The sequence below is a fragment of the Neomonachus schauinslandi genome, chromosome 4 (genome assembly GCF_002201575.2).
Source record: "Neomonachus schauinslandi chromosome 4, ASM220157v2, whole genome shotgun sequence".
NCBI lineage: Eukaryota > Metazoa > Chordata > Mammalia > Carnivora > Phocidae > Neomonachus > Neomonachus schauinslandi.
Genome location: NC_058406.1, coordinates 168,672,188 through 168,696,367, shown reverse-complemented (window position 1 = coordinate 168,696,367; position 24,180 = coordinate 168,672,188). Strand labels below are relative to the sequence as shown.

Here is a 24,180-nt window from a genome sequence, read left to right as displayed (position 1 = left end):
TTTAAGCCTAGTAAACATAATTCTTAGTGTTTATATCTGATTCTAATATTTTTGGTCTTTGTGGATCTGTAATATATTGTTTCTGCTCAGGATACTTGATAAGCTCATGTACCTTGAAACTTCATCACTGAGAACTCTTTGAGACCTATATCTTCAATGTGGATTTCTTCATAAAAATTTGCTTAGCAGGGGCACCTGGTGGCTTAAAGTTAAGTGCCTGACTCTTGGTTTCCATTCATGTCATGATCTCAGGGTTGTGAGATTGAGCCCCACGTCAGGCTTTGCCTTCAATGGGAGTCTGCTTGAGATTCTCTCTCCCTCTCCCTCTACCCTCCCCCCCCTTCTCTTGCATGCGCTCTCTCTCTCTTTCTCTAAAATAAATAAATCTTAAAAAAAAAAAAAAGATTGGCTTAGCTTCTGATAGGTGCATGGGGCTATACCAACCTAAGACCTCTTTAAGCTATACTTTATAGATTTCTGGGTTTTGATCCCCATTTTAAAAAGGGTGAATTTGGGGCCTCGAGGCCTTCTGCAGTCAGGCTCATGGTTCTAGTTTCCTATCAGGAAAGATTTTTATTTTTTAATTTCCCCACTCTATACCCTGGATATTGACTTCTGTTGAAAATCTAGGTTTATGAGGAAGTCTTTGATCCTACTTCCTGACCAAAAAAGAGGTAGTCCTTTGAAATCCAAGCCCTGCACTAAGCTGATACCCTCTGGGCAAATGCCAGCCTTAGGACTCTTTTTTTTGTACTACTTTCTCCTACTTCTGGCCTCTAGTTGCTTCATGCTTTAGAAAAGATTTTTTAAAACAATATTATTAATTTCATTAATATTTATTTATCATTTGAGTTATATACTAGAAATTTCTAATCTAAATATTAGCGGTCAATATTGCTAAAAACAAAATCTCCTGTTGCCATTTCACAATTTTATTTTTCCTTCCTTAATTCTTTATAACTCAGTCTTTGAACTAGACTCATAGAATAGACAATAACATTTTCCCCATTATGAACTATTTTAGCTTTATACGTAAATACATTCATAAATGAACAAAGTGTTATGCTGTGAAGACGTTCTTTTTTTAATTTCCCTACAGTGGTGAATAAAAATAGATACCTATTGTCAGGATACAATCATTTGTTTGGTGTAATACTGCCTAAAACTTCCTTAGAGGTGAGGGAGAGGGACATGTTTTATTATAGTAAGTTCTGATATAACATTTGGAAGTTCCGTGCTTTGCCATTTATTTTTACTTCTTATCATTTATAGGTGTTTTACAAAAATATGCTCAGAGATTGCTTAAGAAATATTTAACGTTCTGTTTCAAAACATGTTTTTTGACTATTACAGGTCAAATAAAATATCCTGTTTTGACTATTTATATGGATTGCATGTAATGGTATTAAAAAGTTATAAGGGCTGCTGATAATATGTACCATAAGTGCTACAACAAATTGTAGTTTTAACATTTGACAGATATTTTTAAGATTTAAATTTCTGTGTTATTCAGGCAGGCATGCTCACTATACACTAGGAGGCAGTATAGTCCCAACTTTATAATTTATAGGGATTTGGCAATAGATAACATTTATAGAAACTGTTTCAAGTTATGTTTTATAAACAAATATTAAAACACATTACAAAATGTTTAATGAAGGCCTAGAAAATAGTTCAAAGTTAAATCCATTTGAATTATTATGTCATTTAAATAATGTTAATTTTGGGGGCGCCTGGGTGGCTCAGTTGGTTAAGCGACTGCCTTCGGCTCAGGTCATGATCCCGGAGTCCCGGGATCGAGTCCCGCATCGGGCTCCCTGCTCAGCGGGGAGTCTGCTTCTCCCTCTGACCCTCCTCCCTCTCATGCTCTCTGTCTCTCATTCTCTCTCTCTCAAATAAATAAAAAATCTTAAAAAAATAATAATAATAAAATAAATAAATAAATAAATAATGTTAATTTTTTTTTTAAGTCTTAATTTTGACTTTGTATTTTGAAAAAGAATAGCTTGTTAAGGAAGAGTTCAGTTATTTTACTTCAAATCAAATAACGTGTTTGTCTGGAACAGTAGGTCTTCTGCCTGCAGACATAATTTGCTTATCAGTACTTGGTGTATGGGCTTGTAAGAGAATTTGTTTCTGATTATTAGTACAGTCCTGGAATATTGTTTGTAAAATACATTAATTAATACATTTAAATAGTTATTAGTAGGTTATTAAATATTTCAAAATATTTTTATAATTACACAGATTATTTGTAAACTCATATAAATGTGTTAATTCAGCCTTTCCTTATCAACCTCTATCATATATTTTAGTTTTATTAATAGTTTCTTTGTCCTTACATTTTTTTTTTAAGTTTTTATTTATTTAAATAATCTCTACACCCAATGTGGGGCCTGAACTCACGACCCCAAGTTCAAGAGTTACATGCGCTTCTTACTTAGCCAACCAGATGTCCCACCTCTTTGTCCTTACATTTTTTTTCTAACATGGTTCCTTTCTTATCTCCCCCCCCCACCCCCATAGTTAATAAAGTTATTTTGTGTGAAACAAATGGGCACATGCCCTGGTTTTCAGATGTGGAAGCTCTTTAATATTTATTAACCTCGCTTTATTCTCTCACTTTCTGAATTCCTTAGAACTTATGCTTAAGCCTGTGCAGCTATAATTACTTGATTGCATGCACACGTTGTGTTCTATTATTTGGGGCATATATTGTTTGTATGTCTGCCTTTTTCTCTCCCCTGTCAGCTTAAAACCTTTCTACACTTTCTAGCTTTCTCTAATTTGACTCTTATGTTTGCATGTTTTAATAGGGCAAGTTTTAAAAAACCAACTTGTTAATTCAAGTGACTACAACTATATTTTTTTAAGAGCATGAACCCTAAATGCCATATAACCCTACCATAACAATAAAATTGCTATTTTGGGATATTCAGAGGATATAATGACTAGCTTATCCAGAAAAGATGCTCAGTAGTCTTAACACTGTCGATTTCTGCTTAAGACTTTTAAAAATTAAAATTTTCAAGGACAAGTATCTACATCAATGCTGTCCAATAGAAATTTCTGTCATGATGTTCTATGTCTGCACTGTCAAACATGGTAGCCACTAGCCATATGTGGCAATTGGCCACTTGAAATGTGGCTTGTGTGGCTGAGTTAACTGAATTTTTAATTGCTTTTAATTTTAACAATAGAAATCTCTATTAAAATCTCTAGAACATAGAGTATTAATAGCACTAAACTGGAAAATATATATGGGATGCCATTAGCTTGAGTATGTAGTGTTTTTTTTGTTTGTTTGGGTTTTTTGATGAGAAAATTAAAGATACAGGAAATCTTCTTATAGTGCAACACTGTTCTAACATGTATAGTTGTAGTGGGGTTTTTTTAAATTTTATTTTATTATGTTATGTTAATCACCGTACATTTCATCATTAGTTTTTGATGCAGTGTTCCATGATTCATTGTTTGCATATAACACCCAGTGCTCCATTCAGTACGTGCCCTCTTTAATACCCATCACCGGGCTAATGCAGCCCGCCACCCTCCTCCCCTCTAGAACCCTCAGTTTGTTTCTCAGAGTCCACAGTCTCTCATGGTTCGTCTCCCCCTCCGATTTCCCCCCTTCATTTTTCCCTTCCTACTAACTTTAATATATGTCAAGTCATATTCTTGGATTATGTGTACAGATGGTAAAAATTGATGCAGCCCTCCAAATGTCCCTATCAGCAGCTTTATGAAGACCTCACAGTGTATTTGTATATACTAGATGCCAGCAGGCCCCCAGGAGATTATGGAACACAGGGTGACACTGTGTGACCTTCTCTTGATAAAGGATATCAAATCACATTCAGACCAACAAAGAGGATAATCTTAAAAAAGAAAAAGTAAATCACGGCAAGGTTAGTTTGCCATCTTGGGAATGGGTATGGTAGAGAGAAGGGACTTTTTGTCTTCTTGAGAGGTGACAGAGAGAAACACATTATGGGTGTGATTGCATGTACTATATGTCTATTCTGGGAGTAAGACCACTGCCTGGTTTGCATTCCAGCACCACCAAGTTAGATATATGAAATTGGGAGAGTTCTTTAACCTCATTAAGTCTGTTTTCTCATGTGTGAAATGAGACTCAGCATGATAAACAAGACAACAAATGTGACGCAGTTAACAATGTTAACATTGTTGTAGATTTGTGACCTACGAGTCATTCTCAAAACTGTATGGTCATGCTTACTTTATGAATTTGAAACCTCCTGATCTACCTGGAGGAAACAGGATTTAAGGCCTCCCTGGGTTCTGCTATATTCAGTATGTGACAGATTATTTGAGCCGTAGTTTCTTGTACAAGCTTAGAGAATTTCTTCTTATTCTAGCTAACATCAGTACATATGTAGATTATTTTTAATCTTTCCCTATTGTCCTTTTCCTTTAAAACTAAATTAAAGCAAATAGAGCCTAAAGAAAATAGTAATGCACAAAATAATGACAATTCCTTTGCTGTTGCTTTCACATATATCTACTTAGGTCTTAATTTCTTTCCTTTCATTTTTGTTGACTCTTAGCCTACTTGTTTTCACCACTATCTCTAGGTGTGGTTGCCTTCTTATATCCCAAATCAGATTTTTCTTGTTGAGTCCTACATATATCTGTTTTTCAGATTGTGAAACTAGCTATTTATGGCATGCTGCCAAAAAACCTTCACAGAAGAACTCTGATGCAGAGATTGCATCTTTTCCCAGATGAGGTAAGTCAGTGGTCATTGGTAATGATGCTGCAACAAGGAACATGGCCAGAGCCCCTGATAAATTGAGGGTATTCATTGCTAATTTCATCAGCTATAAAAAGCATGAATTTCATATACATTTTATGTGACTAGTAGCAAACCTTGTATGAATCATGGATTAATAACTTAGTTTTGGTTGCTAATTATTTTCCTTGATTTAATTTTAGAATACTTGTTCCTAACTCAAAATTTATTCAGCTAAAAAAGTATTTGAAAAAAATAGTTTTATTTATTACTATTAAACTATTTTAAGTCCTTAGCTTTTCTCTTTAGTATAATGTAATGAAACAGTAGAGGTTCTATAATAAAATAGTTGAGTCCAGGCTCTGGAATCAGACCATCTGGATTAGAATTCATGCTCCACCATTTACTGACTTTATGGCCATGGGTGGTTACTTATTATCTCTGTTTTCTCATCTGTAAAATGGAAATAAGAGTACCTACTTCACAAGATTGTGGTAAGGGTCAAATGAGGTAACATTTGTAGAGCACCTAGAATAGGCCTGACACAGTAAGTGCCATCATTACCATGATTGTGATTGTTGTCCTTATAGTTACTACTAGAGGAATAATGTAGGAACTAATTCTAGAATATGAAGTTATATCAACTATTTAAGCCACTGTGTGCTCTATTTAGTTAGCTTAATGCATGAGTAAATTACTCATGCTTTATCAAAATGGTTAATGTATTACCTCTGCTTTGCATGAATGAGTAGAATTTTCCAGTATTCACTTTACCTCTGAGGTAACAAGTATGGGAGCTATGTCATCATCTAAGAATAAATGACCTTCATCAAATCACAATATTAAATGTTGTATTTCTGATTGTACTATACCAGTTTTTTAGAATCCGTACTTTCTAAAAGACACACACACACAAAATGTGTATATATAGATAATATATAATCTTAGTTATAAGGCAGTCAGGTTTGAATGTGGATGTTTTAAGTTTTCATGGTAGTTCAGTTGAACAGCAAATTACTTAAATAGTTTCAGACTATAAAATTAATGGGCCCATTTCCCCAAAAATGGATTGTCAAATATTCAAAAGCTTCATATAACATTTTGTTGTCCAGGCCATAGGGAAGTAGACACTCATAGATTGCTGGTAGGTGTACAAAATGGTGCAACCCATAAGGAATCTGAGAATTAGGTAACATTACATATAATACAATACATACATAAGGAGATTCGTGCTTGGTTCAGCAATCTGTTTACTCTGAAGATACACAAGATTATTGTTTCCACCTTATTTTTTTTTTTTTTTAAAGATTTTATTTATTTATTCATGAGAGACAGAGAGAGAGACAGAGGCAGAGGGAGAAGCAGGCTCCCCGCGGAGCAGGGAGCCCGATGCGGGACTCGATCCCAGGACTCTGGGATCATGACCTGAGCCGAAGGCAGACGCTTAACCGACTGAGCCACCCAGGCGTCCCTCCACCTTATTTATAATAGTAAAATAATAGAAAGAGTTTATTCATAGGTGATTGGATAAAAAATATTACATCCATTCAGTTGAGTATTATGTAACTATAAAAAAAGAATGCCAAATATTCTTGTGAATTGATGTTTTCCAAGACATATTGGTAAGTGAAAAAAGGCAAGGTTAAAAAATACAGATAGCATACTGCCTTCTCTGTGCATAGGTACATATACATGTTTACACACATACATACCATATCTGCTTTTTGCATAAAGAAACTCGAGAAGATGAAGTTGGCTACTTACTGAAGCGTGGGCACAAAGAGATGGAAGGAGTAGGGAAGAGAATAAGGTTTTTGGAGAATGCCTTTTAGATTATTTTTTTTTTTACTTTAACTTTCTTATCATGTTAAGATTTTTATTCAAGGGGCACCTGGGTGGCTTAGTCAGTTGAGCATCCAACTCTTGATTTCAGCTCAGGTCATGATCTCAGATCAAGCCCCACCTTTGGCTGTGTGCTCAGCTTGGAGTCTACTTGGAATTCTCTCCCTCTCCTTCTGCCCTCCCCCCTGCTCGCACATGCTCTCTCTCTCTCTCCCTTTCTCTCTCTCTAAAAATAAATAAATAAAATCTTTAAAAAAAATAAATAAAAATTATATGACAGCACTAGTAGAAGTAAGTACAACTAGTGCCCAGATCTTGTTGTTTTTTTTTTTTTTTTAAAGATTTTATTTATTTGAGAGAGAAAGAATGAGAGACAGAGAACATGAGAGGCAGGAGGATCAGAGGGAGAAGCAGACTCCCTGCGAAGCAGGGAGCCTGATGCGGGACTTGATCCTGGGACTCCAGGATCATGACCTGAGCTGAAGGCAGTCGCTTAACCAGGTGAGCCACCCAGGTGCCCCCCAGATCTCATTTTCTAAATGCTATTCCTTATTGAAAGGAACCTGGTTCTCATTGGAGAAATGGTTGATTCTAGGTCTGGAGCAGAGAAAGAACAGAGTTATTATGGAGTATACACATGTACATAATTATTATTTCTGCATTGTTTATGCTGGTAAAATAATAAGTAACAGAAAATAAGGCAGTGTTCAGAAATGGGTGGAGAAATACCAAGAGAACATGGGAGGCATTTTGAATTGGTGCCCACTGACCAAATATGGGACTTTGTGAGCCTCAAAATGAATGGTAATAATAATGGATTACATTGAGTAGAAGACAAAAATCTGTGAGCCCATTAAAAAATTATTTTTAACTTGTTATAATTTCCCTTTCTTTTCTGGAGAAGGAAAAGCTTTTCCTTAGAGAAGAATATCATCTAAAAAATGTAGAAATAATACTGAATTAGAAAAGCCACCATTATCAGCATATTCTGTAGTCACTGGGTGAAAGATTATTGTAGAAAAAGATAATTCACGCAATTTCAAAACATGTCACAGAGTACTTACTATTTGAAAGGAGAAAAGATACTTTATGTTAAAGATACCTGGTGGACACCAACATAACCAAGAGATCAAACATATCATTGGTATGGGACAGACTGACACATTGTGCTCCTGCTATGAATAAAGCACTGAAGACTCAAACTATGTATAGCGTTCTGTCAAAAATGTTTAACCTGACTTTAATGAGGAAACAATCCAACAAATCCAAATAAAAGGGCATTCTACCACATAATTGGCCTGGACTCTTCAAAAGTGTTAATTTTATGAACAACAAAAAGCAGGGACAGGCTTTGTGTTAAAAGAGACTAGACTGAAGAACTTATTATGTATGTGAAACAACATAGTAACAGCATAATAACTAAATGTAGCATGTGATCCTTGACTGGATCTTAGACTGAAAAAAAGATACATAAGACAATATTGTATCAGTTTGGAGAATTGGAATATATACTTATGTATCAGATAGAAAGTATTTCATCAATGTTAATTTTCCTAAGCTTGAATTTGTAATGTGGTGACATAGGAGACAATCCTTATATTTAGGAGATACACGCTGAAATACTTAGGGATGAAATATTTACAAATTACTCTCAAATGGTTCAGCCAAAATGAAAGTTGGCATGTGTTTGTATATAGGTGAAAAGAAGGAAAGCAAACATGTCCTATTTTGACAGTTGGTGAATTTAGGTGAAGGTTAGAGGAGTGTTCACTGTATTCTCACAATTTTTCTGTAGATTTGAAATTTCTTTAGAAATTGAAAAAAGTAATAACTGATCACCTTGCCCCCTGTTTATTCTACTCATTCTTCTCCTTATTCCCCCCATTTAGGTTGATCATTCCCTCCATGCAGCGGGAATGATTAAATCTCTTAAATCTCCATGAACACATTCAGTTAGCATGTTTGGGTTACCTTCTCAGTGTGCAGATTAAAGGAGGTGCTTCCCCTCTTCCTGGTTTCATGTGTAATGCCTAATCAACAACTTTCATTCCTCATTTTGCAGTGTTTTAATCCATTCTTTCAGTAAATTGCTCTAAGAGTGGGGAAAATTTGTAAGCTCGTTTCAGTCAGAATTGTCTTCAATTCGGCAAACATTTACTAACCCAGTATGTTCCACATCCTCTGCTGTGTAAGCACTTGGCAACTTTTAAAATTGTCTTTGTGAATGATAGCGGGATTGTTTTTCTTAATAGCTTCCCAAAGGAGTGTGAAATATTCATAAACTTTTAAAAATCTCAAACTGGCAAGTAGACTTTTTCAGGAAGTAAAAAATTAGAGCAACTTAATATTTATATGTCCAGGCATCCTCTCCTTGTTCCAGTTTTGTGTGATTAAACTTACAGATTTGAATATATCAGGGAAGGGATGTCAAATATTTTTAAAATGCTTCTCAGTGAAGGAAAACATTATCAATAGTATTTATTGTATTTTGTATGTATTGGTAGTGACTCACCCTATACAAGCCATAATTTTAAAAAGCCAACTTAAGTTTTTTTAAATATTATTAAAATTTTGTCATATTAGATTTTAGAACAAATTTATAATGCCGTAGAGCTCTGATTCATTAAAGCTATTTTAAAATTATATTTTGATTCTTAAGACGTTGACTGTTTTGGGCCCATGTTCTTGCCCAGATGCTTGATTCCCAATTATGATATGCTCTTTGCACGGAGAATTGTAATTTACTATATAACTTTTTTTAATGTTTAGGAATGTACTGTTATGAAAAGAGGGAAATATATCTACTATCCCTGTGGAAATACTCATAGGATGCTTTCATATTGACATCCAACCATTACTTCAGTAGAGTCTCCAAAAATAACTTACCATCCAGACTCACAAGACAGTTCCCTTTCCCATATGTCTGTATCATGAGCACAAAATAAATGTAAATTCTTTTGGTTACTCAGGCTCTTCATTTTATCATTTCCTTTACTTTGTTCAATTTCTGTTCTTCTTTTAAAATATCTCTCAAATATATGCCTTACTCTTTTTTTTTTTTAAGATTTTATTTGTCAGAGAGAGAGAGCACAAGCAGGGGAAGCTGCAGGCAGGGGGAGAAGCAGGCTCCCCACTGAGCAAGGAGCCCGATGCTGGACTCTATCCCAGGACCCTGGGACCATGACCTGAGCCGAAGGCAGACGTTTAACCGACTGAGCCACCCAGGCATCCCTATGCTTTACTCTTTAGTTTACTTTTCATTACCCAAATTCAGACTTTTTTGCATTTTATTTTTCCTTTCATTTTTCTGAATATTTGAATATATTAACCAGGGGAGAGTCATTATGGGCAGAGGAATGCCATTAATAAAGGCACCAGGATTTCAGTGTGGAACAATGCATGAAAGGCAAGGAGGTTGATAACTGAGACACCATGGCCGGGTGTGTGTGAAGAGGTGAAGTTGCAGAGATGGCCTAGGAGTGAGGACACTGGCTTGAGAAGTGACATTTTTAAAATTATAAGCCTGTAGAGGCCATCGTCTTTTTATTCCCTTTTATATTCTGAGCACCTAGCACAATTCCTGGTTCATAGAAGGAGTTCAGTTAATGTTTGTTGGCTAAATGACTCAAAGATCCAGCAGGTTTTCATTTTCCCAAGTTTTTTCTGGCAACAACATGGAGTATGAATTGAAAGGTTGTGTCTCTGCAAGCCACAGACCCCGTACATCCACTCAATCAGATGAAAAATCATGAGAATCAGCCAAGGCAGTGCCTTTCTGCAGTTGAAAGGCTGGGAATAAATTAAACAGTTTAGAAAAAATTGATAGAACTTAGTGACTCGATGGTCCTCAGAATTGAAGATATCTAACTTATCATGAGAAATAGGTTTGTCAAGATTAAAATATAAGGTACAGTATTATAATGAGATTACTTTTATCATTAATATACTTTTCAGGGATTTTCATGGATTTATAGAGATTGTATTGTGTTCCTCATTCTATAAATATTCTTTTGTTTGTAATTTTTTAATATTTACTAAGTATTACTAATTTATTACTAAGGGATGTATTTTAAGAAAATTAAGCCTAAATTTTATTTAACCTAGGACATACCAGAAGATATTCGTAAGAATTTGGTGGAAGAGCTTCCTCAACCACGAAAAGTACCCAGACGTCTAGATGAGTACACGCAGGAAGAAATAGAGGCTTTCCCAAGAGTGTGGTCTCCGTAAGTCTTTTCTCTTTCCTGTCTTTTTTTTTTTCCCCTGTTTTTTTCTTAAGTTCAGTTTAGTATCCCCTGTTTCCTTAACCAAATGACCAAAGATCCTTGAGGGTGGGAAGAGTGAACTTTTTTTTACTCCCCTGGATACTCTTTCCATCTTCAACCTGCAAATAAATTCTAGATGTTGGTATTAGAACCAAAAAGTCTCTAAGTCTTAGAACCTTGCTATGTACATGCAAGGGTGTTCATAGGTGCCTATAATTGTCAGATATTTTGTTTAGGATGAAATTACTTAGATTGATTGTTGTCTCTTGGAATGATAAATAAATAGTCATTACCATTTTCCAGATTGCTTCACTAAGCTTGAGAATATCATCTAATGAAAAGTCATCAATTCTGGATAATTAATAGTCCTGATCCAAATAGAAAAACAAAATAACAAACACTTTTTGCTATCCTCTACACAATTTCCTCTGTCTGAGGTCCGGAAAGCTGCTTGGTATTGACATACTATCTCCCATCTAATTGTTTGCAGGTTTTCATATCTGGCCTTCCAGGGTCTTTGTGACCTGGTTCCTCTCTGTCTCTGAAGCTTAACTTCTTCCCACTTCACTGGTCTAACGATAGCAGCCTGTTTAAGATTGTCACCCTTTTTACACAATTTAATTCTTCCTGGTCTTTGTTTTGCTTCACTTTGCCTAGAACAACATGTCCCTCCCCCATGCTCTGACATAACTCTTAAGTCATTCTTTAGACCTTAGTTCTGATACAACCACCTTTAAGAAGCCTTGTGTAAACATCAAGACCAGACTAAGTGCCCAGCCATCTTCTGCCATAGCACCTGCCGTGTAACTCTGTCCTTACCACAGTCAGCTCGTCAAGAGCAAGGGCTGCATCTTGCTCATCACTGATCCTCAGTGCATACAACAGTACTTCATCTAATGGGGACTTGGGAACATTTAAGAATTTATATAGTAGATCTAAAAGAGAACCATACGTCCTTATTGCTTATACACTAGACAGCTCGTCTTCCCACAGACGCTACCCTCTGTGCTCTGAAAATTCTTATCTCTTTATTGGCTCTTTGGCCAGATAGGTTTGTGAAAATATAAGCCTTCCCAGCACTGTCAGTATGTCCAACAATCTAATCCTTGACTCTCTCATTATTGCATGTATATAATCTTCAGACTCCACACAGAGAAGTCTGTAGGGTATTCTCTTTGAATCTTTTTGATTTTGCTGACTTTTATCAAGGTTCTCCTTTACTGAATCTGCAGATGAAGAAAATAATATAATTATTAGTGACCATTTATTATAGTGACTATTTGTTGGACACTTTCCAATTGCCCAACACTGTGCTAGGGAGTTTACATGTATTGTATTTAATTCTCTCCACAAGCCTCTGAGATAGATCTATTATTCCTATTTTGAAGAGTAAGGCATGGGTCATCTGGTTTGTTAGCCTGCATTTGAACCCAACTGTCTGATTCCAAAGCCTATGTTCTTTCCACAGAAGCAAACTTCCTCATTAATTTATTTTTTTCAACAAATATATTTTAGCTGGGGCACCTGGGTGGCTCAGTCGTTAAGCGTCTGCCTTTGGCTCAGGTCATGATCCCAGGGTCCTAGGATCGAGCCCCGCATCGGGCTCCCTGATCCGTGGGAAGCCTGCTTCTCCCTCTCCCACTCCCCCTGCTTGTGCTCCCTCTCTTGCTGTGTCTCTCTCTGTCAAATAAATAAATAAAAATCTTAAAAGAAAAAAAAATACATTTTAGCTATCTCATCTGTACAAGACACTGTCATAGGCACTGAGACACATGTTGGAGAAATTCCATTAAGAACATTATTTAGGGGCTCCTGGGTGGCTCAGTCGTTAAGTGTGTCTGCGTTCGGCTCAGGGAGCCCCACATTGGGCTCCCTCCTCCGCGGGAAGCCTGCTTCTCCCTCTCCCACTCCCCCCTGCTTGTGTTCCCTCTCTCGCTGGGTCTCTGTCTGTCAAATAAATAAATAAAATCTTTAAAAAACAAACAAACAAACCATTATTTAATTCAGCTGCACAAACTTTTATTGAGTTTATCCTATGTGCTAGACATTTGGATAGATGTCTGGGATATATAGATGGTGAAGCATTTAAATCTAACTTCCTCCAGAAGTCCTTCCTATAATCCATGAACTGGGTTAGGCCCCCTTTATAGAGGCTCATTGTACACTTTCCTTTTCATTTACTTCATTTATTCTAATGTAATTAAGTATCTGTGTGATTTTTTTTGTTTAATGTCTTTCTCTAACTAGATTCCGTGAGGGAACTCTGTGTTGTCTTACTTACCTGAGCATAGCATCTGGCACATTAAGTAGGCATTCAGCAAATATTTATTGAATGAATAAATGAAGAAGCAAATATCCTTGTATCAGCTTTTATAAATGACATTAGGAAAGAATCTCTAGAAGATATGAAGTGAAGGTAATAAAATCCTCCAATTTAATACTAGTTCTTCATGCTAGCATCATTGAAATTGACTAGCTTTAAAAACATTTTATTACGGGCGCCTGGGTGGCTCAGTCGTTAAGCGTCTGCCTTCGGCTCAGGTCATGATCCTGGGGTCCTGGGATCGAGTCCCACATCGGGCTCCCTGCTCGGCGGGAAGCCTGCCTCTCCCTCTCCCACTCCCTCTGCTTGTGTTCCTGCTCTAGCTATCTCTCTCTCTGTCAAATAAATAAATAAAATCTTTAAAAAAAAAAAAACATTTTATTACTTTTGTTTCTGTTCACTGTATCATCTGAATCATCAGTTTTCAGTTGATAGTAAATGAGTGATTAACAAAACTCTACATGAAGAACTGATTTTATGGTGTCTGATATTAATACCAGCTAGTTATCAGGATACATCCTCATGATAAATATTTTTCCCTAAAATAAAGAAGTACATTTTCCATCACTCCTTAGGTTCTGGTTTTCATTGCTTGACGATGACCAGAAACCATATGTTATGTGACGTGATTTGATTCTAACAACTAAGTTTAGTGTGGGGTGATTGTCTCCTTTTGACCTTTTTAGATGCCTATTTAATAGTTTGCCTTCTTTTCAAAACCCAAGAGTCTATTTTAATTCTTCTTATTAAAATTCATTTTTGGGGGGCGCCTGGGTGGCTCATTCGTTAAGCATCTGCTTTTCGCTCAGGTCATGATCCCAGGGTCCTGGGATCGAGCCCTACATCGGGCTCCCTGCTCGGCGGGAAGCCTGCTTCTCCCTCTCCCACTCCCACTGCTTGTGTTCCTGCTCTCACTATCTCTCTCTCTCTCTGTCAAATAAATAAATAAAATCTTAAAAAATAATAATAAAATAAGAAATAAAAATAAAAAAATAAAATTCATTTTTTTATCCAGATTATGTAGTGATTTATTTAGATAAATCAGTAGTTTCTGAAAATAAAAGGTTTTACATTTGTTTTACATGCTATGATCTTTACAGTTCTTCCCCCTTTGGCGTCTGACAGATGAGACTTCTGTACTTGGATAAATTTTATACTTTTGGGAAAATAATTTTAATTTAACTTGTTCTTACAGACTTACATGGTCATTTATTCCAGACATATTCAATGTGCCTTTTCCTCCTTAAACTACATTGAACTTATATTTATCTTTACAACTGAACCCACATATACAGAACATTTTTCTAGGAAGATGTAAACATTTTTTTAAATTCTTTTAAAGAGATGTACAATTTGCCACAAATTGAAATTAATCTCTAATTTATAAAAAACATTTACTAGCTTAAATTTACCACCCTGGAATCTTTAATTTACTAAGAATTCACATAATATAGTCTTTAAACTCAAGCATTTGATTCAAAACTTTCACTTTGGGGGAATTAAAAAGTTTTTTTTTTTTTTTAAAGATTTTATTTATTTATTTGACAGAGAGAGAGACAGCGAGAGAGGGAACACAAGCAGGGGGAGTGGGAGAGGGAGAAGCAGGCCTCCCGCTGAGCAGGGAGCCTGATGCAGGGCTCGATCCCAGGACCCTGGGTCCATGACCTGAGCTGAAGGCAGATGCTTAACAACTGAGCCACCCAGGCGCCCCGGAATTAAAAAGTATTAAATGAGGGCTCCTAGGTGGCTCAGTCAGTTCAGTGTCTGCCATTGGCTCAGGTCATGATCTCAGGGCCCTGGGTCCAGCTCAGAGGGGAGTCTGCTTCTCCCTCTCCCTTTGTCCCTTCCCCCGCTTGTGCTTTCTCTCTCTCAAATAAATAAATAACATCTTTAAAAAAAAAATTAAAAAAATGAAACGTGTTAAATGTTTGGGGCGCTTGGGTGGCTCAGTCGATTAAGTGTCCGACTCTTGATTTCCGCTTAGGTCATGATCTCAGGGTCATCAGATTGAGCCCCACAGTGGGCTCTATACTGAGCAGGACTCTGCTTGAGATTTTCTCTCTCCCTTTGCCCCTCCCCTTGCTCTTGCTCTCTCTCACTAAAATAAATAAATCTTTTTTAAAAAATGTTAAATGTTCATTGTAGAAACTATGAATAAGATACAAACTTAAGGAAGCAAATAATCTCACCATAGTTAACATTTTGGTGTGTTAGCTTCCACTGTTTCTTTGTGTTTGTGTGTGTGTCTATGTCTTATATTTTTTATCCTCATTTTTTCATAGAAAAGGAAATGTAGGCACAGAAAGAAAAGTAATTTGACTAAGATCATACGATTGTTAAATGGTGGATTAGGGATTCAAGCCTAAGGTCATCGTCCTAACCACTCTGCCTGAGTGTCTCTTGTAGCATCTTAAGTCATATGTAGTTCTCAAATATTTTGCTTTAAAAAGTTATATCATAAAAAAGTATTTTAAGTAGTCTTTGGATTTTGGTAGGTTACCATGCTGTATGAAGTTCTGGAAGTCTAAGAATGTCATATCTGATTTTTTTATAGAAACACCATCATAAATGAATTTATATTCTGAACCAAAAGGGGTATATGGTACTTTTTTTTTTTTTAACCAGAAATACCAAAGGTGCTATTTAATCAAATATGTGCTTATTTGGGTTATGCATTTGGAGTTGTATATCATGAATAAAGAGTACTGATCATAACTGCTCATTATACTAAATGATTCCTGGCTCATTTAAAACAAATTAGAAGATGACTGAGTGCCTTTATTATATTAATGGAACTAGGAAGGGTTTTTCTAGAATTATTTTTAAGGAGACTTTTAGAGAAACTTAGAGTAACTTGATGCATTTTTTAGACTACTATGGAGATGTATTTCCCTGCCCTTTCTTTTCATTCCAAATTTCCCTCTGATAAGAATATGCATTAAGGCCCCAGCCTTGCCTTTGGGCTTTATTAAAGTATGTTCTTTCCTTACAGGTAGCCATACAACTTGGTTAACTTATGTTCCCCAGATAGTAATGTGGGTACATACTTTTTTTGTGTGTGTGTGTGTGTGTTTATAATTTTTTTTTCACTCTTTTTTTTTTATTCTTATGTTAATCCCCATACATTACATCATTAGTTTTAGATGTAGTGTTCCATGATTCATTGTTTGTGCATAACACCCAGTGCTCCATGCAGAATGTGCCCTCCTCAATACCCACCACCAGGCTAACCCATCCTCCCACTCCCCTCCCCTCTAGAACCCTCAGTTTGTTTTTCAGAGTCCATCGTCTCTCATGGTTCGTCTACCCCTCCGATTTCCCCCCCTTCATTCTTCCCCTCCTGCTACCTTCTTCTTTTTTTTTTTTCTTAACATATATTGCATTATTTGTTTCAGAGGTACAGATCTGAGATTCAACAGTCTTGCACAATTCACAGCGCTTACCAGAGCACGTACCCTCCCCAGTGTCTATCACCCAGTCACCCCATCCCTCCCACCCCACCCCCCACTCCAGCAACCCTCAGTTTGTTTCCTGCGATTAAGAATTCCTCATATCAGTGAGATCATATGATACATGTCTTTCTCTGTTTGACTTATTTCGCTCAACATAATACCCTCCAGTTCCATCCACGTCGTTGCAAATGGCAAGATCTCATTCCTTTTGATGGCTGCATAATATTCCATTGTATATATATACCACATCTTCTTTATCCATTCATCTGTCGATGGACATCTTGGCTCTTTCCACAGTTTGGCTATTGTGGACATTGCTGCTATAAACATCAGGGTGCACGTACCCTTTTGGATCCCTACTTTTTGTATCTTTGGGGTAAATACCCAGTAGTGCAATTGCTGGATCATATGGTAGCTCTATTTTCAACTTTTTGAGGAACCTCCATACTGTTTTCCAGAGTGGCTGCACCAGCTTGCATTCTAATGTGGGTACATACTTACACATTACAATTTAAATGGCCAGGACTGTCTAATAGAACTTTCCCCATGATGAAAAAGTTCTGTATCTGAGCTATCTAATACAGTGGCTCTTGGCCACATGTGGGTCTTGAGTACTTACACTGTGGCTAGTGTGACTGAGGAATGGAACTTGTATTTTTTGTCATTTTAATTAAGTTTCATTAGCCCCATGTGGCCACTGACCACTTTAATGAATGTTGCCATTTTAGTTGTTTGCCATTTCATAAAGTTCTGTTATTAAATATTATAGACATTAGAGTAAAAATGAAAATATGTAACACACTATGCAGGGCAACCCATTGAAAATGGGATTTCTCATTACTGGTAGATTTGCTTTCATGAGAAAAAAATTTTTTTCTCCTTTTGGAGAAAGAGGCTGCTTAAAATATGCTCTCATTCCACCCAAAATAGCTAAGCCAACAATATAATCTTCTTGGGAATGTAGCAATTGGAATTTAGTCAAGAAAGATCTGATGGTGAATCTGCAGAGACTTGACCGAAACAGATGTACCTGGATTGCACCTAAATCAATAGGCATAAAAATAGCTTGCTTTGGTTTTTGTTTCCCTAGTAATAAAATTTAAAATATGTTGATAATATAGAAAGGTACATTTTTTAATTGGAACTGTTATTAGCTTTTGGTCAATGTATGTTTATTAGCTTTTCTAGTAGAAACTAAGGCTTTTGAGCAACTGTCAAACAGTAATGATAGTCAGAACTAAGGTTTGAACCCAGTAGATGATTGACAAAATTGTTTTAATCTTAATTAAAAGCTCCATTTTGGGGATTTCCTTTAAATTATTTTAAATTGCTTACAAAAGTTATGTTCTCTCAGGCCTAATTTCAGTTTATGCAGATCTTCTTATGCTAGTTGTATAGTCATTTTTAAAACAATGTTAAACAAGAAGGAAAGAAACTGATATTTATGAGACAACTGAACTTTAATAACTAAAAGTCATTTTCTTGTATGAGAAGTATTGCCTATAAACCTCACTTCTTAAATTAGTGGATATACTTGGTGTATTAGTATTTTTTATAGCTCATGCATACATAGTATTAGAATATGTTATGAAATTATAATTTGTTTCTTGATGGTACAAAATAAATGTGTGGTTGCCATGTGCAAGTGATGATTGGAGGGTATGCACGGAGAATTTGTTTGTCAAAGAAAAAGCAACAGCACTGTTTTTTCTTCACAATTCATTTGCCTGCATTGTGGCTTTCAAATGGTCAACTTATTTTAATTCTGTCAGTAATTATTTCCATAATCATTGTAGTTTTGCCAACACATTACAAAACCACAATAATCATAGAAATTATAATGCTATCACTGCAATGGAAACTTTTCATTATGTAGGGTAAAAATAAAACTTGGATCATTTTAAACTTTATTTTCATTTTTACAAAATTCTGTAGGAGAGCTTTTCTTAGGAAAAATAAGGTATGTGGAAAATTTCAACTGGAGTTGCTTCACATAGTCCACAGAGTGAGTGATGTAACAATACGAAAAAAGAAATATATTTTTGTATTCCTCACTCATTAAGTCTGTAATGCTTTATTTTAAGCAAACCCCTCACCTTTGTATAGAAATTAAGTGTGGAAAGGTCAGCATCAATAAATCTTGAAAAGAGTTGTTTATAATGAAAACCCATGTGTCCAGCAGTTAATGCCCTCTACAGAGTGTGCTATTGGAAGTGTGCCTGCAAAGAAGAGAGTGGCAGGGATGGAAGTGGAGAGATACGAGGGCAGTCGTGATTGGCCCTAACTTGTCTTTGCTGAAAGCAGGATTTGGTTTATGTTTCCTGGGTGATGCCTCCAGCACTGTAAAAGGAACACAGGTGTGGGGACATTAGCCCTGGAAAAGGGCCTTGGTGAGCATCCTGTGTAGTCTAGTCTGTAGCTCTAGGAGAGAGCAATGATTTAAACTTATACCTGCCCTCCGATAGGAAACTTACCAGTTCTAAAAATCTACAGATTTTCAGTTGTATTTAAATATGCAGAAAACAATATTTTTACCTATGCCTCTTTTATAAAAGTGCTTCACATCAGAGGCTTAATTTATTTAAAGACCATAAAGAAGGATTTTTACCTTTTCAAAACCCACAAGGAATTGGGATCTGGACATCTTCAAGATTTTCCATAATTTTATGCTAGTCTGGTCATATGGCATTTTCCTACAAGATTTAACTTAATTTGCTGCTCTTCACAGACAGAAGTTATTAGCTGGACTTCAGGAGCAGGATTATATTCCAATTTTCCCATTATTTCAACCAGCTCAGCATTGGCAAAAACTGTAGACCTCAGTATTTCCAGTGCTGAATTTTGCTCAAATTAGACATTCTAAACTTTACTGTTCTTTTGGCTATGAACAGATTAGGACTGGTTGTTAAAATTAAAAACAATCTCTACTTGAACAACCAAACCAAATCATTCCAAGCCAATAGAGCTTACGACTTAAAAGTGATAATTGAATGTAACAGCAATTCCTATTTTTTTTTGAATTTTTAAGTATATTATTCTTACATGTATATTAAGAGCTTACATATCATCCCATTTAATCCTCATTTCAAAAGAGATTTCCTTTTTTTTCTTCAGAATTCATCTGTCTCTCTTATTTTTTTCATTTTTTTATTTTATTATGTTATATTAATCACCATACATTACATCATTAGTTTTTGACATAGTGTTTCATGATTTATTTTAACTGAAAAAAGCAGTAAGTTGATTTAAAAAAATTTTTTAACAATCCTATTAATTTAGTTGTTTGTTTGTTTTTTAAAGCACTATTGAACTTTTTCTAATCAGGATTTGGTACATGGTACAGTGCCTGGAGAAATGAGTATAAAGGCACCATTATTCTGCCTCACGATTTCCTGTACGGCTGACATCTTTAGTTCAAAGAATTTTAGTTCAAGGAATATGCAATGTTACCAGATTTCCTGTGACTGTTTATTCTAAATAGTTTCATCAGTACAATGGAAATGACTTAAAACTCAATCAAACTGACCTTTTATTGTTCTTAAGATTACTCCACTGTCCAAATTTTATTCTCATTTGTTTTTTTTCTCATTTAAATATTTTGTTGGAATAAACATTATACTGACAAATATTATTTATGAGTGAAAAGACATAAGACCTAAGGGAGAATAAAATATTTTTGAGATTTATTACACTTAAGTTATACCCAATTTTGTGGATTCACAACTGAAATTCAAATGCTTTTTTCTTCTGCAAAATAAATTATCTTAATGGGATAAATAATATTAAGTGTCTAACTGAACCATCACATTATCTGTGTGTTTTATAGCTTTATATTTCATTTTATTCACAAACCAAATGGATCTGTCCCATCATTTTACAATGAAAACTAAAATCTCCCTAAAGATTTTTCCTGAAGTCAAAAGATAAATTTTTTTATAGAAGTGTCCCCATTTTCAAGATAATTTAAAATGTGTTGGCCTCTGTCAATCTTTGTCCTAAATTTTAATGAGTGGCGGTATTTTGCCTGTTTCATTTAGTGAGTGACTGGCAACATTTTGCATAGGGATGTCAGTGGTAAAGGATTTGCTATAGAAAATTGAGAATTTTGTGAGAGGTGGTATGATTTTAACTTTCAAGTTTCTGAGCAATCACAAGTACCGTAGAATACTTCTTCAGACAGCCCTTTTTTAAGTCCTGTTTCTTCATTCAAAAAAGTGATTTTTTTTAAAACCATAGTGTTTGAAGGCAGTTTTCTGCTAGTGACAAGCATTAAGTGCAAAATGAATTACTGCTATAGAACATTTAGTAGCTGTGTAATTTTAGCACAATTTAGAAAATGAATTAAGGAAAGTCTTAATGTTGGCTAATTCTTTGAAGATGCATTAATCTCCCAAATTACCCTAAATGTGTCTATGAAAGCTTAACATTTTTAGCTTTCACCTCAGAGGTCAAAGTGTACATATGTGTGTCTGTGTGTGTGTGTGTGCATCTCCCTCTATGAGAAAATGCACGGTCTACAGACAGAACTTTGTCTTGCTTGCTGCTGTGTTCCCAGTGCCCACGGGTAGACCTGACATTCAGTAATCTTTGTTCAATGAATAAATGAGTGGAATCTTATCTTCCTGAAAGAGGAATTGACTTTTAATTCATCAAGTATGGTAAATTCATATTTTGGGCTTTGCTTCTTTCTTAAAGCTGGCTTAATAGTTATAGCTAAAATAGAAATTTTCCTTAACAGTCTGTGCTTTAGTGTAACTCTGCTATATTTAGTTTTGGATACTTTGTATTACATATATAAAGAAAAGATTATGGTAATTTTGTTAAAATATAACTTATTTCTGTCAAGGAAAACATTTCTATAAAAATTAATAGAGATTAATTTTCTGTAACAGCATTTGAAATGTCTCTTTAAAGATTTCCTGAGATTATTTTAGAATACTGTTATTTACAAAAACATTAACCTTATTTAAGATGATCTTTTATTTTAAAACTTCATGATTTTTTATTTGCACTGAAACAGCAACGAAGAACTAAGGCAAATAGATAGAGAATATAAATTTGCTCATCATCCTTCTAGCAAAGGATTAAGTCATTTCATTTAAGTTCACTAAAGTTTCAAACAACATTTAAGCATCCATACTATGAAAAGCAATATATTAGATGCCAGGTGTCTTGCTTCTAAAAATTATTTAATCTAGTAACTACATGGACTACAATTTAAGTTTTCTTTGATGATAGATACCAAAGGAATTCCGGTATCCAGCCTCATCAGTACATGTTATCATAATTTAAAATTATTATTGTATCGGAAAAGCTTAAAACTGCCTGTCAATAAAGTCCTCTCGTGGGTAGAGCTGTGAAGGATACTGTACCGCAAACGGAATCACCTCTGGCTAAGGAGGAAGTATGTTACCTTCTCTTAGGCGCAGCTTAGTTTTAGAAATTTACTTCATTTGCTTCTTCAGCATCTTCAAATAGTCATCCCCTCGGTCTTATGAGTAGCTCTGTGGGAGGTCTAAGGTGAACCCTTGCTAAGTCATTCTGTGGTCCATAGACCAGCACTGCAGCATATCGGAGCTTGTTGGAAATGTAGAATCATGAGCCCCTCTACAGATTAACTGAATCTGAATCTGCATTTTCACAAGAGCCCAAGCGATGTGTATACCCACTGAAGTTGGAGAAGCACTCAGGTAAATAGACCTCCCCTCCCCTTTCTTACCTTGGATTCCTTTTAGTGGAAGAAGACAAGCAGTATAAATGCATTGGATGTGTGCCTGCTTTTGTGTGTGCACGTGCGTGTGGAGAAATAAAACCATATTTAATGTAAAAGCCTCACTTTTCCCCACAAGGGTACCTACTGAACGCCATATAATACCATTAATTGCCTCCAGTATAAGCTGATGTTTCTGGCTATGCCAACATCTAAAGTACCTAGTCCCTTGGCCATGATATTGTTTTCCCTCCTGGAAGCAAATTAACAATCCATAAAAGATCCTGACTACCTTCTGTAAAAAAAGGAAGAGTTTGTAAAACAAAGTGGCATTTTCAAGGCAGTCACTGTACTGTAATGACAGATATCTTACAGATATCCACTATATGCTGGGCACTGTGCTAATTGCTGGAGGCATAATCTCAGTTATACGGGGACCCTGCCTTCAAAGGAACCAACAGCCTACTAGAAGTGATAGAATAAAATGGTGCATGCAGGCACTTGCAGTCAGGAGGTCTGCACTAGGTCCCTACCATCCACTTCCTAGCTGTGTATCCTTAGGCTAGTCACCCAGCTTCTCTGAGCCTCAGTATTGTCAACTATACAATGGGATTGATAAAAGTGTCTTTCTCACAATGTAGTTATGAGAATAAAATGAGATAATGCATGTGAAGCAGTTGGTGTACTTCATGGCATCTAATAAGCATTCAGCACATCTTACATAAGTAACATTTATTTACATAAAGTCAAGTATAATTTGAGAAACACTGTAATAGAAGTATGCATGAGATTCTCTGGCAATCTCACAAAGAGGAGCCCTAAGTTAGAAAGGAAGGTCGTGGAGGGCTACCCAGATGATGTGATTTTTGAGGTGGATTTTGAAGGATTAGTCAAGTCTGTCAGGCAGAAAAAAGCTCAAGTACCCAAGTCAAGAGATATGAAAGTTTTTATCTGGGCAGTAGCGGGTAGTGTAATGGGATCAGAATGTAAAGGAATGGGATGTAGAAGGAATAACTCAGAAGTGTTAGCTGAGGCCGTGTCATGGAGGGTTATATATTGGTTTCTGGGCTGTTTGAATTGTGACAAAGCAGTGGAGGACTACTGAAGATTTTTTAGGCAGGGCCACTTGATATGCAGAAGTGGGATGGAAAAGAAGGAATCTGTGGTAGGGACTCTTGACAGGTCTCCCCCTTTGCCCCCTTTCTCCTAAACTCCACATCCTAATTGCTAGCTGCCTGTCATGTCCAAATCTTACCATTTTCAAAACCAAGATCCTTCCCCCCCCTTCCAGTCTGTTCCTCTGCCTGTATTCCCTGAAGAGATCAGCAGCGTCGCCATTCACAGAGGTCTTCAAGCTGAAAATCAGGGATCATCCCTGAATCCTCATTTTCTAGTAGCTCCTTCTTCCTCCATCTCCCTGGCCCCTTCCCTTTTCCCTGTCCCTTCCCACCTTCTCCCCACCAACATGGTACTTTTCTGCCTCTTAAATCCTGAACCTGTCCTTTCTTCTCACTCATCACTGTTACAGCCCCAACACAGCCCTCTTCTTTATCCTCCTCTATTCCCGCCAGAAAATCTTCTTGAAACAGATTGGGGCCTTATTAGCCCCCTAGAGCTTTCAGGTCACTACCTACTACATACCTTGTATCACGGATTACACCCTTCACACACATTTCCAGTTTTATTTGTAAATCCCACCAAAAGGTCCTTTTGTCATCTCATTGTTACTTAATAAATTAACCTTTGGTGTGGAAACAACTAGACTAAGCACATTTAGTTTTATCAAGTGGAGTTGCAGAGACTTCTTGTTAGGACCTTAGCTTAGAAGATTCCTT

The 24,180-nt window shown here is 36.1% G+C and overlaps 1 protein-coding gene across 1 annotated transcript in view; it reads left to right on the top strand.

The window, feature by feature from the left end:
* The window catches only part of MRPL13 (mitochondrial ribosomal protein L13), a 49,460-nt gene that overhangs the window by 23,715 nt on the left and 1,565 nt on the right, over positions 1–24,180 (top strand). Inside the window, exons 5-6 of the mRNA XM_021688408.1 lie at positions 4,664–4,750; positions 10,700–10,821. Of these exons, the coding sequence (XP_021544083.1) occupies positions 4,664–4,750; positions 10,700–10,821 (209 nt within the window). The remainder of the gene's footprint in view (positions 1–4,663; positions 4,751–10,699; positions 10,822–24,180) is intronic.